This window comes from Melospiza melodia, chromosome 6, assembly GCF_035770615.1.
Source record: "Melospiza melodia melodia isolate bMelMel2 chromosome 6, bMelMel2.pri, whole genome shotgun sequence".
Classification (NCBI taxonomy): Eukaryota; Metazoa; Chordata; class Aves; order Passeriformes; family Passerellidae; genus Melospiza; species Melospiza melodia.
This window is the reverse complement of record NC_086199.1, coordinates 4927176-4940529: the sequence shown is the minus strand read 5'-3', so window position 1 is coordinate 4940529 and position 13354 is coordinate 4927176. Positions and strand designations below refer to the sequence as shown.

Below are 13354 nucleotides of genomic sequence, written 5' to 3'. Positions count from 1 at the left end.
TGACAGGTACTCAGAGGAACAGGTATAATCTGTAAATTCCTGCTTTAACAACTCAGTGCTACTGCAAAATCAAGCCATAGCTAAAAACCAAAAGTCTTGACTTCTGTCATCAAGGAAATGCTGATTTTTTTTGTCCCAACTTTTCAAGCGTGCTGTAAATATCCAGCCAGAAGTAATTTATATGTAAAAATGTCTTAAGCAAAGAGCATTTATTGCAATGTGCATTTCTCACCATGCAATCATGCAAGGTCTTAACTTACAGCAAACGATGGATATTATTAGGGAAATTATTAACTTTAATATAAATGGATAAAACTGCCTGAAAATTCCCCCCCAAAAGGTGTCAACAATTGTCAATCAGGCAGAAGTGCTTCTACTGTTATTTTGTAGGTGTTAGGATAATGAATTTGGAAAGAAACTTGCTGATAACCATCTCCATGCCTTTATTACAGCCAAAAAAATGTCATTTTACTCCTCTGTTGTTTCTAATAATCACCTCCCTGTACCTGCATCCAGTTAACACATGGCCACAAGCACTTTTTAACTCTGAATTTAAGAGCCTCCTAATTAATGGAAGAATGAAAGTCAATGATTGTAAAATATAGGAAAAATAAAGATTGATAATGTGAATTTGTCAGAGGCAGATAAGGCAGTTCACTTATAAAGTGATATTTTTGTACAAATTATGGTTTGTAAGCCTGGAAACAAGAAGAAGTCATAACTCCTGAGTGAGAAAACACAAGTCAGAGAGAAGCATCTCTAGAAAAGGGTTTGTGGTCATGGTGGGTAAGCAATGGAATGAGAAATCACAACACAATGCTCTGGTCAAGAGGATAAATGTGACCCCAGATGTGTCAGCAGAGTGGCTGAGATGGAGCAGGAGAAGGTTCCATAGATGATAACATCCACAGATGATAACACTGCACTCAGCACTCATTCTGTATCTCTGCAAATATTAAAATAGATTAGACATTAACAGGCACTGTTCACTTTTTAAGGAAAAGTCACCTGGAAAGTGAAGTAGCTGGAAACTGAAGCCAAAACCTCACTACAAATCAGATAACAAATCTGAAATGTCCCATTTGCTTTTGAAGCACAAGGTATTTTGCTATGGGAAGAAGCAGAATTTCTGCTGGTTTTAAATAATGAGCTTGTGCCTTTCTGCAAAGCCCAGGTTAGGCAAAAAAACTGTTCTGCAGTCAGACAAATGGCTGGGCTCTGTAACATAAACAGATCCAGTTCAGAGGCTTGTGATTTAGAAGAGGTCATACCACATGATCTAACAGTCCCCCTTGGCCTTGAACTTTTGAGTAAAAGCAGAAATTGGCAGAGTATCTGTAATGCTGCCAACCTGTAAAAACAAGGTTTTCTCAGTGAGAATGATTAAGTACTGTATGCACACAGCACCTCATTTTAATTGCTTGCAACTTTTCATTTTTCCCTGCAAGGTTTATTTGCACTGGGCAGAAACTAGACATTTAATTAAACTTAGATTTAAAAAAAACCAGTGTTTTACATGTATTTATCAGTTCATATTATGCAAGAAAATAATTCCAGCTTTTTTTTTAGAAATGATCTCTTACTCATAAAAGTGCTAGTTGAATTTTCTTCCTAACTTCCCATAAGAAACTAAGCATTAGTCACCATAGTTTATTTGCAAAGAACATGGCTGAGAGTTATAAAATGACTGAAAAGAGACTCTCCAGATGGCCATTTCAGTCTTAAATAAACATCCTTATTCTAACACTAATTTAAAACAAGCTCAGTGGACTGCTCTAACAAAATAGAGTCATTTAATAATAAGTCTGGATTTTTCAGCCAATCAAACCCAAGGCTAAAGATTTCCAACCTTTTGAAGCCTTTGTCACCTGGTACATCAAGGCCAGGAAGGGAATCTGTGGGTGCAGGTCTGTGAAGGGAAGAACTCACCAATGTCAAAGAGATTTGTTTATTTCCTTCTTGGTTTGTTTTTTTTTCTATTACCTCTTCTTTGTTTGTTTTTTTTTAAGAACTCGGTGCTTTGAGGTGCTCATTCAACCTTGGTGCATTTTATTTACACTCCTCCTATAGAGGAGCACAGAACTGTTCCTGATTTTATTATTTATACTTTGCTTTGCCATAACAGCTTCTTCCAGAAGAGCAGCCCCCAAAATGATTCAAGTGTTTTGTCTTTGTGAGACCCATGTGAAACACCAGGGATTATTTTTCCATTTTATTGGCATGGAAAGGACAAAAATGAAGTAGTTTGATCAATAGTCTTACCAAGAGGCAAAGATAAATAATGCCAGTATCAAACAAACATCAGTCTCAGCTAAAATCAGAAAGTTTGGAACAGGACATACACACTGGAGTGCTGCTCCTATACACAACGTGCAAAAAATTCCAATTTTCCCTCAGATAAGAACACCAGGAGGTGTCTTATTTTATTTACTGTCAGGATAGAGACAAAACCATAACTTCCCATAACTCCAGTGTGATATTACATAGAGAAACAAATTTTATGGTGGCTTTACTGTTGCAAAGCCAGGTTTTTCTCTGCAGCATGACTTCATGGCTTGGAAGGGAAGCACTCTGGCAAAAGGCTATCCAGAGTTCACTCTGTGTTTTCCAGCAAAGAGCTTTGAAGCTGTTTGTCACACACAGGAGTTCTGCAAGATTGAAGGCAGCATTGATCCAGCTTTCCCTTTCATTTCTATTTGCACCCAACAGAAAAAAGCTGAAGCACAGGAGCAGCTCATTCCAACTGCTCAGAACCTTTCATTTCACTGACACCACTGAATTCCAACTGGTGGTTTCAAATGATCAAATGATCTATTTGTTATAATTAGATTGGGGAGGGGGACACTCTTTTCTGCCACTTTACAAGATATTGTTTCTGGAATGATGAAATTGGCCTTCCTGGAAAGGTTATGACCTTCTCTAAAAGACAAGAGCTCAATAAATAGAGAAGAAAATTCAATTAGGGCTCAGCAAAAGCAGAACTGCTGATTAAATATTTTTAAAGAAGTGTCTGTTCTCAATCCAAATCTTAGTGGTCACTGTGTCACTGTTATTACTGCCCTAAGTGCTTACTAGCACACATTTCACTCAAAAAGATGTATACAGAATAAATTAAATTATGGGTGTACAGCAGAGCCAACAGTCAAAACCAGTGTTATATCATGCTTCAAGTGAGTATAGCAGAGGATACACTATTTTTCACCAAAGAAAAAACATTCAAGAGAAGGCAAACAAAATACCTAAGTCAAAAGGCTGGCAGTTTTCATGTAACAAGGTCTCACCTTTTAAAAAATTGTGAGCTTTGAAAAGTTTTCTAGGTTTTTGCCAGGACTATAACCCACATTTTCCAGGAGGGTGCTGAGAATTGTGAATATTTTCTACCAATAACATTTTCTCTTCACAGATCATGACTGGGCTCCAGAGCACAGGTAAGGAAAGTGCCATAAAGACCAGGTCAGGCCAAACAAGAGATTCTTGTACAATTTGAGGACTTGCCACTGTGATGTACATCATAACCACAGAATCACAGAAGGGTTTGGGTTGGAAGAAACCTTCAGGATTAAGCAGCTCCAACCCCCTGCCATGGGCAAGGACAACTTCCACTAGACCAGGTCACTCAATAGTATTAAAATAAATAAAATAAAAAATTAAAATATTATAATAATAGTAATAATAATAATAGTAGTAATAATAATAATAATAAAACCCCCAGCCTCAAACCCCAGCACTGCCTGTCTTTAGAAACACAGACATGTTTTACACCATCCACTGCAATGGCCTAAAACCATGATTTCACCCAGTGACTGGCTCCCTTCTGATGTTAATCTCTCATATTTCACACAGAATGTAATGTTTTGACAGCTGTAATAAAAACCCAGGCAGCATATTAAAACATGGCATTTAAGACTGCATCAAGTGTATTTTCTCTGCATGGGTAGCAACAGCCTAAGTGCAAGAAGCATGGAGGGAGCCAGTTAATATTTTTCCATGGGTGTACATTTTATTAACTCCTTTGTGCCCACCACCACCTTAACCCCCTCTTCCTTTTAAGCTTCTCTCCCATCTCCACATTTTCCTTTCATCTTTATCCTTTTTCATGTCATTTCTCCCCAGTAAAATTGTCCACACTGGTTTTTTTTTAATACCAGTTAAAGATTATTCTCAATTTTTGCATTAAGAATCAGGTAAGTTTTGAAAAAGTAATTAAGAAATAAAACAGATCCAATTAAAACATTACTAACTCTAGATGAAGTTTATCTACACTGACCTATGTCAGATATCATATAATCTCCTTTTGTAATTATTCTTACACATTTTTAATAGGTTAGAAAATTAGGATCCTCTTATCCTAACACTTTGCCAACTAAACTAATGAACAGAATTCATTATTAATCAACTAAAAACCTTTATCAATTAAATAACCTTAAGAAGCTATCACAGAAAGGATTCTACTCTGCTTATAACTCCAACTGAATGAAAAAAAAGGAGTTACTTGCACTTAGTGAACTTAACCAATGATTCTGATTACAACTTTTACTATTTTAATCTTCACCCCCATATATTTAATTTTCATATTTCAATTGATGCATTAGAAACAGGAAATTAAATATCAGACTTTCTTCAGTTTTCAAGTCTCAATACATTTCTGAACAAATTAAATATTTAAATGAAAAATCACTGGATAAACATGACACAAAAAATACATCACCCAGTGACATTTATCAAAAATTAAGTTCATTTTTCAACACACTAACTTGTGACTAATTTTAGCAATTCAGCTCACTAAATCTAGGACAACAATAAATACATACTAATACATTTATCATATTTAGAAATAAGCATTTATTTGACAATCTAAAATAAGTGAGAGACCCATTAAGTAAAGTTGAAAAACTTATGATACTTTTTAGTTTTGAAAAGAGGATCTTAAACAGAAATAAACTATTTCAAATGGACAGGACCTACAACAAGCATCTAGTCCAACTGCCTGACCACTTCAGGGCTGACCAAAAATTAAATTAAAAGCATTTTCCAAATTCCTCTTAAGCCCTGACCAACCTGAGGCAGTGACCACCTCTCTGAAAATCCACTGCATAAGATTTATATTGAATTAAAATTAACAGATTCATTTCCACAAGGAATTCCTGGTATTAAAAAAGAGAAGGAACACCTTGTTCCCATCAAAGAATCACTTACCTCTAACAGTCTCTATCAGTTTGGGTCTGGCAAGTTTAGATTTGGGAGAGGGAGAGTTGAATTTTAGGTAGGGCCCTTTCTTAAGCGTGCTCCGGCGCCCGTGGTAAATGGGTTTGCCATAAACATGAGACAGAAAATCTTCATTTTGCACCACTGCAGTTCCACCTACAGCTCCCTGATGGACACCAAAAAAGAAAAAAAAAATTAGTTTACAACTCTACATTAATGTAAATTGGAGCAGGATAGAGCTATCACTTTCATGGTGAATTAGTAACCTGCACACACCATTTTTCATGTCAATGCTGAACAGTTTTTTCCTAGAAAATAAACCAACGGCTTGGCAACTCACATCTGCCTTTTTTCCTTTGCTTTGCACATTTTCAGAAAAGTAAGTTTTAAACTTCTGTTTCTTTGTGTTATCTTCCACCTGCTTCTGCAATGGCTGAGCTGGAGGTGGAAGCTTTTTTGTCAAGCCTCCTTGGATGTTTTCAGTTTTCTCTTTAGTTTCCTTCTTGGTCTTCACAGCCCTGAGGTTTTGGGCTTTCTTGTTCCCTGGGGCTTTTTGATCACGTTTCTCTTGTTCTGAATCATTTTTTGCCATTTCAGCCTAAATAGAGAACGTAAATATAATAAATGGAGATTTCTGTCTTCAAGGCTATCAGCAGAACGTGTGGATAACTTTGAAACTCTGAGAAAGGGCCTGTTTTTCATGTTAGCCAGTAAGTGAGACCAGGGACTTTTAATACACAACTACAGCTTTAAAACAGAGGAAAATATTTTATTATTTATGTATTTATCTTTATTATTGTTATTTATTTGTTATATTTATTTTACTATATATTTTGCATGCTAGTAATAATAGGCAGCTTGCTCATATTTTCAAGAGGCGAGTAAATCACTTTACTGTGGGCATGAAAGAACAAGGCAAGGTGGAAAAACCCAAAAATCTGAACTCACAAAAATCTGAGCTCATTTTCCAGCCCTACCTGGATTTCCTCACTGATTGCCTTGATCCACTCATCCACAGTTCTTCGGATACGAATCTCTTCCAGGATATCTCTGAAACAAAAGAAAGGAACAATTTGGGTCAGAGCTTCTCAAATTGCACACATTTGTTCCTGGGAAAGTAGTAACTTTTAAATGGTCTAAAAACAGAAGTTGAGAGCACAGACACTGAGATTCTGCACCTCTACACTCCCCAAAAGGCACCAGACCCAACCCCAAATCTCCTCTTGCATGGTGGCACCTGCAAACCTCACTCCCTGCTGGTAAATACTGACATTACTACAAATATTTTAGGAATAAGAGGCAGCCATGAGTCACTTCCTACTTTGATCAGAACTGAAAAAACAACAAAACAAAAATATTACAACTTAATAATAAAGCAGGTGACAAATTACTACATCCTCTAAAAGATATTGAGGGCAGGTAACATGCCTCAAAAAAAACCCTTATACATAGAGAATATTTACCTTCCCAGGAAAATGCAAATTTAGATTGTATTTTTATATTTTTATAGAAAATTGACATTATGATTTTAATAGAAAATTTCCACTATGATTTTCATAGAAAATTTCCATTATGATACTCCAAGCAGGAGTATTTAACACAACTAACAAAGCAAAAGTTCAAAAGCCAAAGATCTGTTGTGAGGTGATAAATTCTGCAAATTTACAGGCTTATGAAGTCTCTTCTGCTTTGAATAATTAAATTAGGCTTCAATTTTCTTTTTAATGCAGGTTGGTATGGAAACAGTTACATGCCCTGGCAGCAGAGCAGTTTGTCCACATGATAAATCCTCAGAAATCAGATATAGGCACCTGACAAAAATCAGTTCACACCACAAGGCTTGAAAAACATCTGAATTTCAAGAATCAGACAATGATTGCTAGCAAGAGCCAATAAATCTACACTCCCCAAAAGGCACCAGACCCAACCCCAAATCTCTTCTTGCATGGTGCCACCTGCAAACCTCACTCCCTGCTGGTAAATACTGACATAATTATAAATATTTTAGGAATAAGAGGCAGCCATGACTCACTTTCTACTTTGATCAAAACTGAAAAAACAAGAAAACAAAAATATTCCAACTTAACAAAAAAGCAATGACAAATTACTACATCCTCTAAAAGATAATGAGGGCAGGTAACATGCCTCAAAAAAAACCCTTATACATAGAGAATATTTACCTTCCTCAGGAAAATGCAAGTTTAGATTGTATTTTTATAGAAAATTGCCATTATGATTTTAATAGAAAATTTCCACTATGATTTTAATAGAAAATTTCCATTATGATACTCCAAGCAGGAGTATTTAACACAACTAACAAAGCAAAAGTTCAAAAGCCAAAGATCTGTTGTGAGGTGATAAATTCTGCAAATTTACAGGCTTATGAAGTCTCTTCTGCTTTGAATAATTACATTAGGCTTCAATTTTCTTTTTAATGCAGGTTGGTATGGAAACAGTTACATGCCCTGGCAGCAGAGCAGTTTGTCCAGATGATAAATCCTCAGAAATCAGATTTAGGCACCTGACAAAAATCAGTTCACATCACAAGGGCTGAAAAACATCTGAATTTCAAGAATCAGACAATGATTGCTAGCAAGAGCCAATAAATGCTTTTTTCAGGGAAGAACACAAGTTCTTCAATGCCCAGATTTGCAAACATCAATCTCCCAAAGCACTGAATTGCAGGGTCTGACCTGTCTGTAGTCAAGGAGTCACTGAAAGCATACAAGGCATCTCCATCCTGTGCATGAGTAACAGCTTCCAGATTCTCCTCAAGGACTTTTTTACTGTTCTGCACTCCCCTCAAAATCCTTTCAGCATCTGTCAGGATAGACTTTGGCACTTGGACGTTTTGAAGGATGGATGGTTTGCTGACTGGATGATGTTCAGGAGGATCAAGCGCAACAGGAAAAATTTTTGTCTAAAATTGAAACAGAAGCACTAGTTTTTAATCAAAGATTGTAATTTCCTATTAATCTGTTATCACATCAGTGGCATCACATGAAATCCTGCCCATGGGCACTATCAGCAACTTCAATTACTCAAGGACCTTCATTATGTTGCAAATATATTTAGAGAAGTGAAAGACATCCAAAAGATCTCAAATGGAAAAGGATGGGAAGTATGGGAGGCAATGCTAATGAGGCTAATAAGCATGTGAAAAGATGGCAATTAGATACATGAAGCAAATCTCTCCATGTAACAGCAATTAAATATAATTAAGAGCCTAATAAAAGCCCAAGTCCTCTAAATATATGCACTTGTTTGGCATCAATCTACCCCCAAGAAACAGCGAGCAATACTTGTAAGTTTTAAGAAGATAAACCCCACAGCAGCCCCTTGATCCTCTTTCACTCATTTTCACTTTTCAGAAGGAACAATGAAGACTCTCACTTTGCAGAACCCTTTTCCAGAGATAAAAATCGAGCATAAATTAGCTGCTAAGTACAAAAGAAAGGGACACAAACACAGGAAACAAGTTCTCACATTCGTTCTCACACTCCTGAGGAAAAACTCAGGGGCCCATGAAAACTTCATCAAACAGTAAAAATATTTCAAAGTGATAAATGTACATTAAAAAAACACCTCAAACCAAAACCAAAATGCCCAGACTATGAAAACATCAACTGCATGCACAGAAAAATCTCACAGATCACAATTCAGTTTTGGCTTTAAGGCTACTTTTTGTCAAATCAGAATTAAACAAAAGTTTATGTTCAATACTGCCACAATGCCATAACAAAACAGGAATCTACACTCTGATCCCAGAACCTTGGTTTTGGCCTGGTGATTAAAAGACAATATACCAAATTATTTATTAGTTTTGTATAGGCTTTCATTTTTAAATGAAATTTTTGGGCAAATACTAACTCAGTAAGACAGGTAAGAAATACAGATACATGATAAATTGTAAAATGATGCAGTGAGACTCAGATCATGAAAGGGCAACTGGATCTGTTAAATCTGTAAAAAATGCTGGTGGCAGCAGCCCCCACAGTGCCAGGGTGACACAGCAGCTTCCTCCTGACATTATCCCCTCAAGGGATTTGCTGGCACTGAGCCAGACAGGAGGAATGTGATCTGTGCAAGAGCAATCCTTTAACAAACATCCAGGTGTGCCACAGGCAGGCTGTGATGTTTCATTGCAAACACACTCAAAACTGCTGCAGCATTAGAGCATTTCATAGAAAATCCAAAAACCCACAAAAGAAACACACATAAAAAATTCAATTTCGTACTTTAATAAGATCAGTCATGTCAGTTTTCCATGAACTTGCTTCCTAAAAAGACAGAAGAAGAGCTGTTGAAACTCGAAGGTAAAATCCACAGGAGATACTGGATTAGTTTTTTCTCTGGCCACAATGAATTCCTTGGGTTAGAGCACCACCTTCTGTCCTCAGCTAACTCACACCTTGGCTTTATGACAGAGCTGGGTTCTCATTTAGCCAAAAATGTAACATTTTATCACTCTACAAACCTCTCAGTGACGAAGAGTCAGTAGCTGTGTTTAATTGACCCAACTCTCCATTTGCTAAGTCACCACATCTCTTTCTATTGATCTTTTTCATAAGAGAGATTGCAAATAATTTCTGTGACTGTGTCCTTCTCCCATCCCTTATCCCATCTCATCTTGTTCTGTTGCCTGTATTAAAGTATGTTACTTGTTTAAGTTTTTGCCAACAGTGGTAAGAAAATATTTGCAACCTCAGTGACACCTGTTTCCATTCCTAGTAAGAATAGTTAAATGTAAAATCCACAAAGTGTTACAAAATCTATAAAAAATACATCAGCTATACTGTATAACAAATTCGCTGTCTTTTCTACAGTTATAGCAACAAAAACCAGCAGGTAATACAAAAGATTTTTAAGGGAAATATGCAAGTTGAAACTTCCAACTACAGAAATGAACCAGCAAAATGAAAGCTATTACATTTCAAGCCAATTCACAGAGGTGAATTTTCACTTTTTTTTTTTCCTTTCTCACTGTGTATATTGACAAGGACAGAAAGAACCACAAACTGACAGGTGGAGCCAGGAAAGGCACCAGGTTAAGAGATAAAAGCCTCAGTTGTGAAAAGCTCCATGTTGCCAGCACAGAAGCAGGTCTTGCACCCCCAAAAGCACAAAATCATTAGCACAAGAAACAGCACAAGGACTCTATGCCAGGCAATTCCTTGGAAAAAACACTCAATAAAAAAAAAAATGGCAAAATGAGAAAGGAAATGCTTAAATCAGCCCTGAAGCTAACTGGGGATAAATGGAACATTGTTCTTTCCCAAATGGGAAAATTATATCAGCTCTGCAGAGAACAGGCACTGAAAACGTCCAAAACCTTTAAATAAACAAATAAACAAACTTCTTTTTTTCTCTTTCTGTTCTTCCCTCTCTCTCTCAAATAAACAAACTTCTTTTTTTCTCTTTCTGTCCTTCCCTCTCACCTATTTTATGTCTGGCACAATGGTGGTCAGAGTCCATTGCACAGCCAGAGCATTATTCAGGCTCAAAGCTCTTCCCCACACAGAGACTCCAATATTTCAATTAATTGTAAACAGGTGTGGCATTTTTACAGGTGTAGAAGCAAGAGCAACATTTTCACTGATATCAGACCTCCATGGTTTTCTCCACATTTTTTACTCCCCTTTTTCAAACCCCTGCTCACTGTGATTAGATTGACTTTACCTGCAGAATATTGTGCATTTCTCTTCTCAACTTGCCAAGATCTTGAAGTAGATCATCTGCTTTTTGCACTGTTTTCTCAATTGAATTGTACCTTTCCAAAGTGGGAAATAAGATTGCAGGCAAAGCTTTGTATCTGAGGGGAGAAACACTCCTGGTTACACTTCTCATCACTCCTGAGGAGGCCCAAGAAAAGATTCAACTACGAAACTAAGCAGGAATTTACAGTGCAAGTACAAAACTTTCAGATAAACTGGAACTTGATTTGCATCTGAAGTTACACAGAGGGTATTGGGTTTTCTGTTTACCCCTTAACACCTTCAGCACAATCCTTTTATTTTCAATAGTGAAATTACATCTAATAGAGCAACACTTAAATTTTGGATATCTTTCCCTTTGAAGCAATTAACATTTTTGTGCACACTGTTCTTAATTAGACAGCACATATGAGAAGCTTCTCACTGTATTAATGAAATTATAACTTTACATTATTGCCTGAGGAAAATATGCTTCAGACTGCGTGGCTAAGAACATTTTTCCACCCATTTTAAGTCTTAAGGATGGTTAGGTGGATGCTGCTCCTGCAAAACACTCCAAGAGCAACCTGCTGACCTCTGAGGAAGGTGTGGTGAGCTGTCCTTAGCAACAGCCCTCATCTGCCTGCAGTTCAACAGGAACACAGAATTCTGGAATATTACAGCTGGAAGGGGCCCACGAGGATCAGAGTCCAACTCCCCAACAATGCCACCCTGTCCTGGGGGCATTGTCCAAACTCTGAACTCTGCCAAGCCTGGGGCTGTGCCCATTCCAGCACCCTCTGGGGGAAGAACCTTTCCTGAAATCCAACCCAAACCCACCCTGGCACAGCTCCAGCCATTCCCTCAGGCCCTGCCAAAAGTGATGCAAAGCCAGAAATATTCCAGCACAGCTGTGCCAGCCTGCAGGAGCACACAGGGACTGTTACACCATCAGTGTGTAATGCACCTCTCTCAATTTCACTGAAACACAAACTCCCCCTCAGCTTTGGATTGTTGTGTTTATCCACCTGTCTTTCTCAGCATTCTTGTAGCTTTCATTGCTGTTCGATCCTGTCTTCTTGGAAAATTCCGTTTGCTTTAGTGGTGTTTCTTGAGAATTCAAAACATGTTCCAGAGCTTTCCCTTCACCTGCAATGAAGTGAAATGAAGCAGAAAAAAAAGAAAGTTAAGTTAGTTCAATATATTTAATATTTTCTTTTCCTTTACAGGTATTTCACTATACTCACCAAGGAGAGTAAAATATTTTTAGATTTAAATATATAGATCTATTTCAGATAAGGCAAGTCACTTAAAACCACTCACACTAATCTGTCTCTCTGAGATTGCTTTAAATTAGCAAAGCTAGATGGAGCTGAGATGGCAATGAACTGAGTTACTGAGAACAAATCTGTGACATTATGGACAGCATGATTCTTCTTTTGTCTTGTTTAATTTATTCCTGGACCCACTGAACAACAGGAACACCTGATAGCTTTGTAACAGAGACAGAACCTGATCAAAAGCAGCAAAAGAAAATTACTTTCCATTTGCTTTACACCTGCTGCTTTCAATACAATAACCCAGAGACCTTGTGGACCCATGAAAAAAAAATAAAAATTCAATTTAACCAATAATAATGACAAAGTTATTAAGCAGCTCTCAAGTTTTACATTATTCTGTCTAATCTTCCTGAAAGTTGACTTTGAAACAATATTTCAGTGAGCAGTCCTGCTTAAATAGGACTGATTAAACCAGCATTGTCTTTAAGTCTTTAGTTACTTATGAGTGACTTACACACAAAACTAACCCTTCCCAAATGTAGATTGCAAATATTCTCAATATATGCATTTAAGTGACAGCAGCTCAACAGAAAAGGCCAGAAAAGGTGAGGAATACACAAAGTAACCACCAGGTTAGGCCAGTGGAGGACAATACCTTCTCTTGGAGGTTTGGGAATATTTTCTTTTTCTACTACAGGGTTTTCTTTCTCTGAGATTTTCCCATTTTTGGGTACAGGTTCTGGAGCATATCTTCGAGGAACTGGTGTCTTTAGAGGAGATTTTTGTGTATGAGCCCCTTGACTTGGAAAATTGCTTGAATATGCTTCAGGGAACACTAAAAATAAATAAAGTTATTTAAATAGGTTGACAATTTCCTTTACAAGAAATTATATCATAGAATCACAGAGTGGTTTGGGTTGGAAGGAACTTTAAAGATCATCCAGTTCCAACCCCCTGCCATGGCAGGGACACCTTGCACTGTCCCAGGTTGCTCCAAGACCTGTCTAACCTGGCCTGGAACATTTCCAGGGATCCAGGGGCAACCACAGCTGCTCTTGGCACCCTGTGCCAGGGCCTCACCACCCTCACAAGAATTTCTTCCTGGCATCTAATCTAAACCTACATTCCTTCAGTTTGGAGCCATTCCCCCTTGTCCTATCACTACTTGCACTAGCA

The 13354-nt window shown here is 37.4% G+C and overlaps 1 protein-coding gene across 5 annotated transcripts in view; it reads right to left on the bottom strand.

Moving 5' to 3' along the window:
* Nucleotides 1–13354, bottom strand: part of KIAA0586 (KIAA0586 ortholog) — a 70273-nt gene that overhangs the window by 50894 nt on the left and 6025 nt on the right. For 4 of the 5 annotated variants that reach the window (XM_063159731.1, XM_063159727.1, XM_063159728.1 and 1 more), the window contains exons 8-15: nucleotides 12834–13013; nucleotides 11927–12047; nucleotides 10885–11017; nucleotides 9444–9485; nucleotides 7899–8125; nucleotides 6183–6255; nucleotides 5546–5803; nucleotides 5197–5371 (exon numbers count right to left, since the gene is read on the bottom strand). In XM_063159731.1, coding sequence (XP_063015801.1) covers nucleotides 5197–5371; nucleotides 5546–5803; nucleotides 6183–6255; nucleotides 7899–8125; nucleotides 9444–9485; nucleotides 10885–11017; nucleotides 11927–12047; nucleotides 12834–13013 — 1209 coding nt within the window. The remainder of the gene's footprint in view (nucleotides 1–5196; nucleotides 5372–5545; nucleotides 5804–6182; nucleotides 6256–7898; nucleotides 8126–9443; nucleotides 9486–10884; nucleotides 11018–11926; nucleotides 12048–12833; nucleotides 13014–13354) is intronic. The other variant, XM_063159729.1, reaches the window with a different exon arrangement.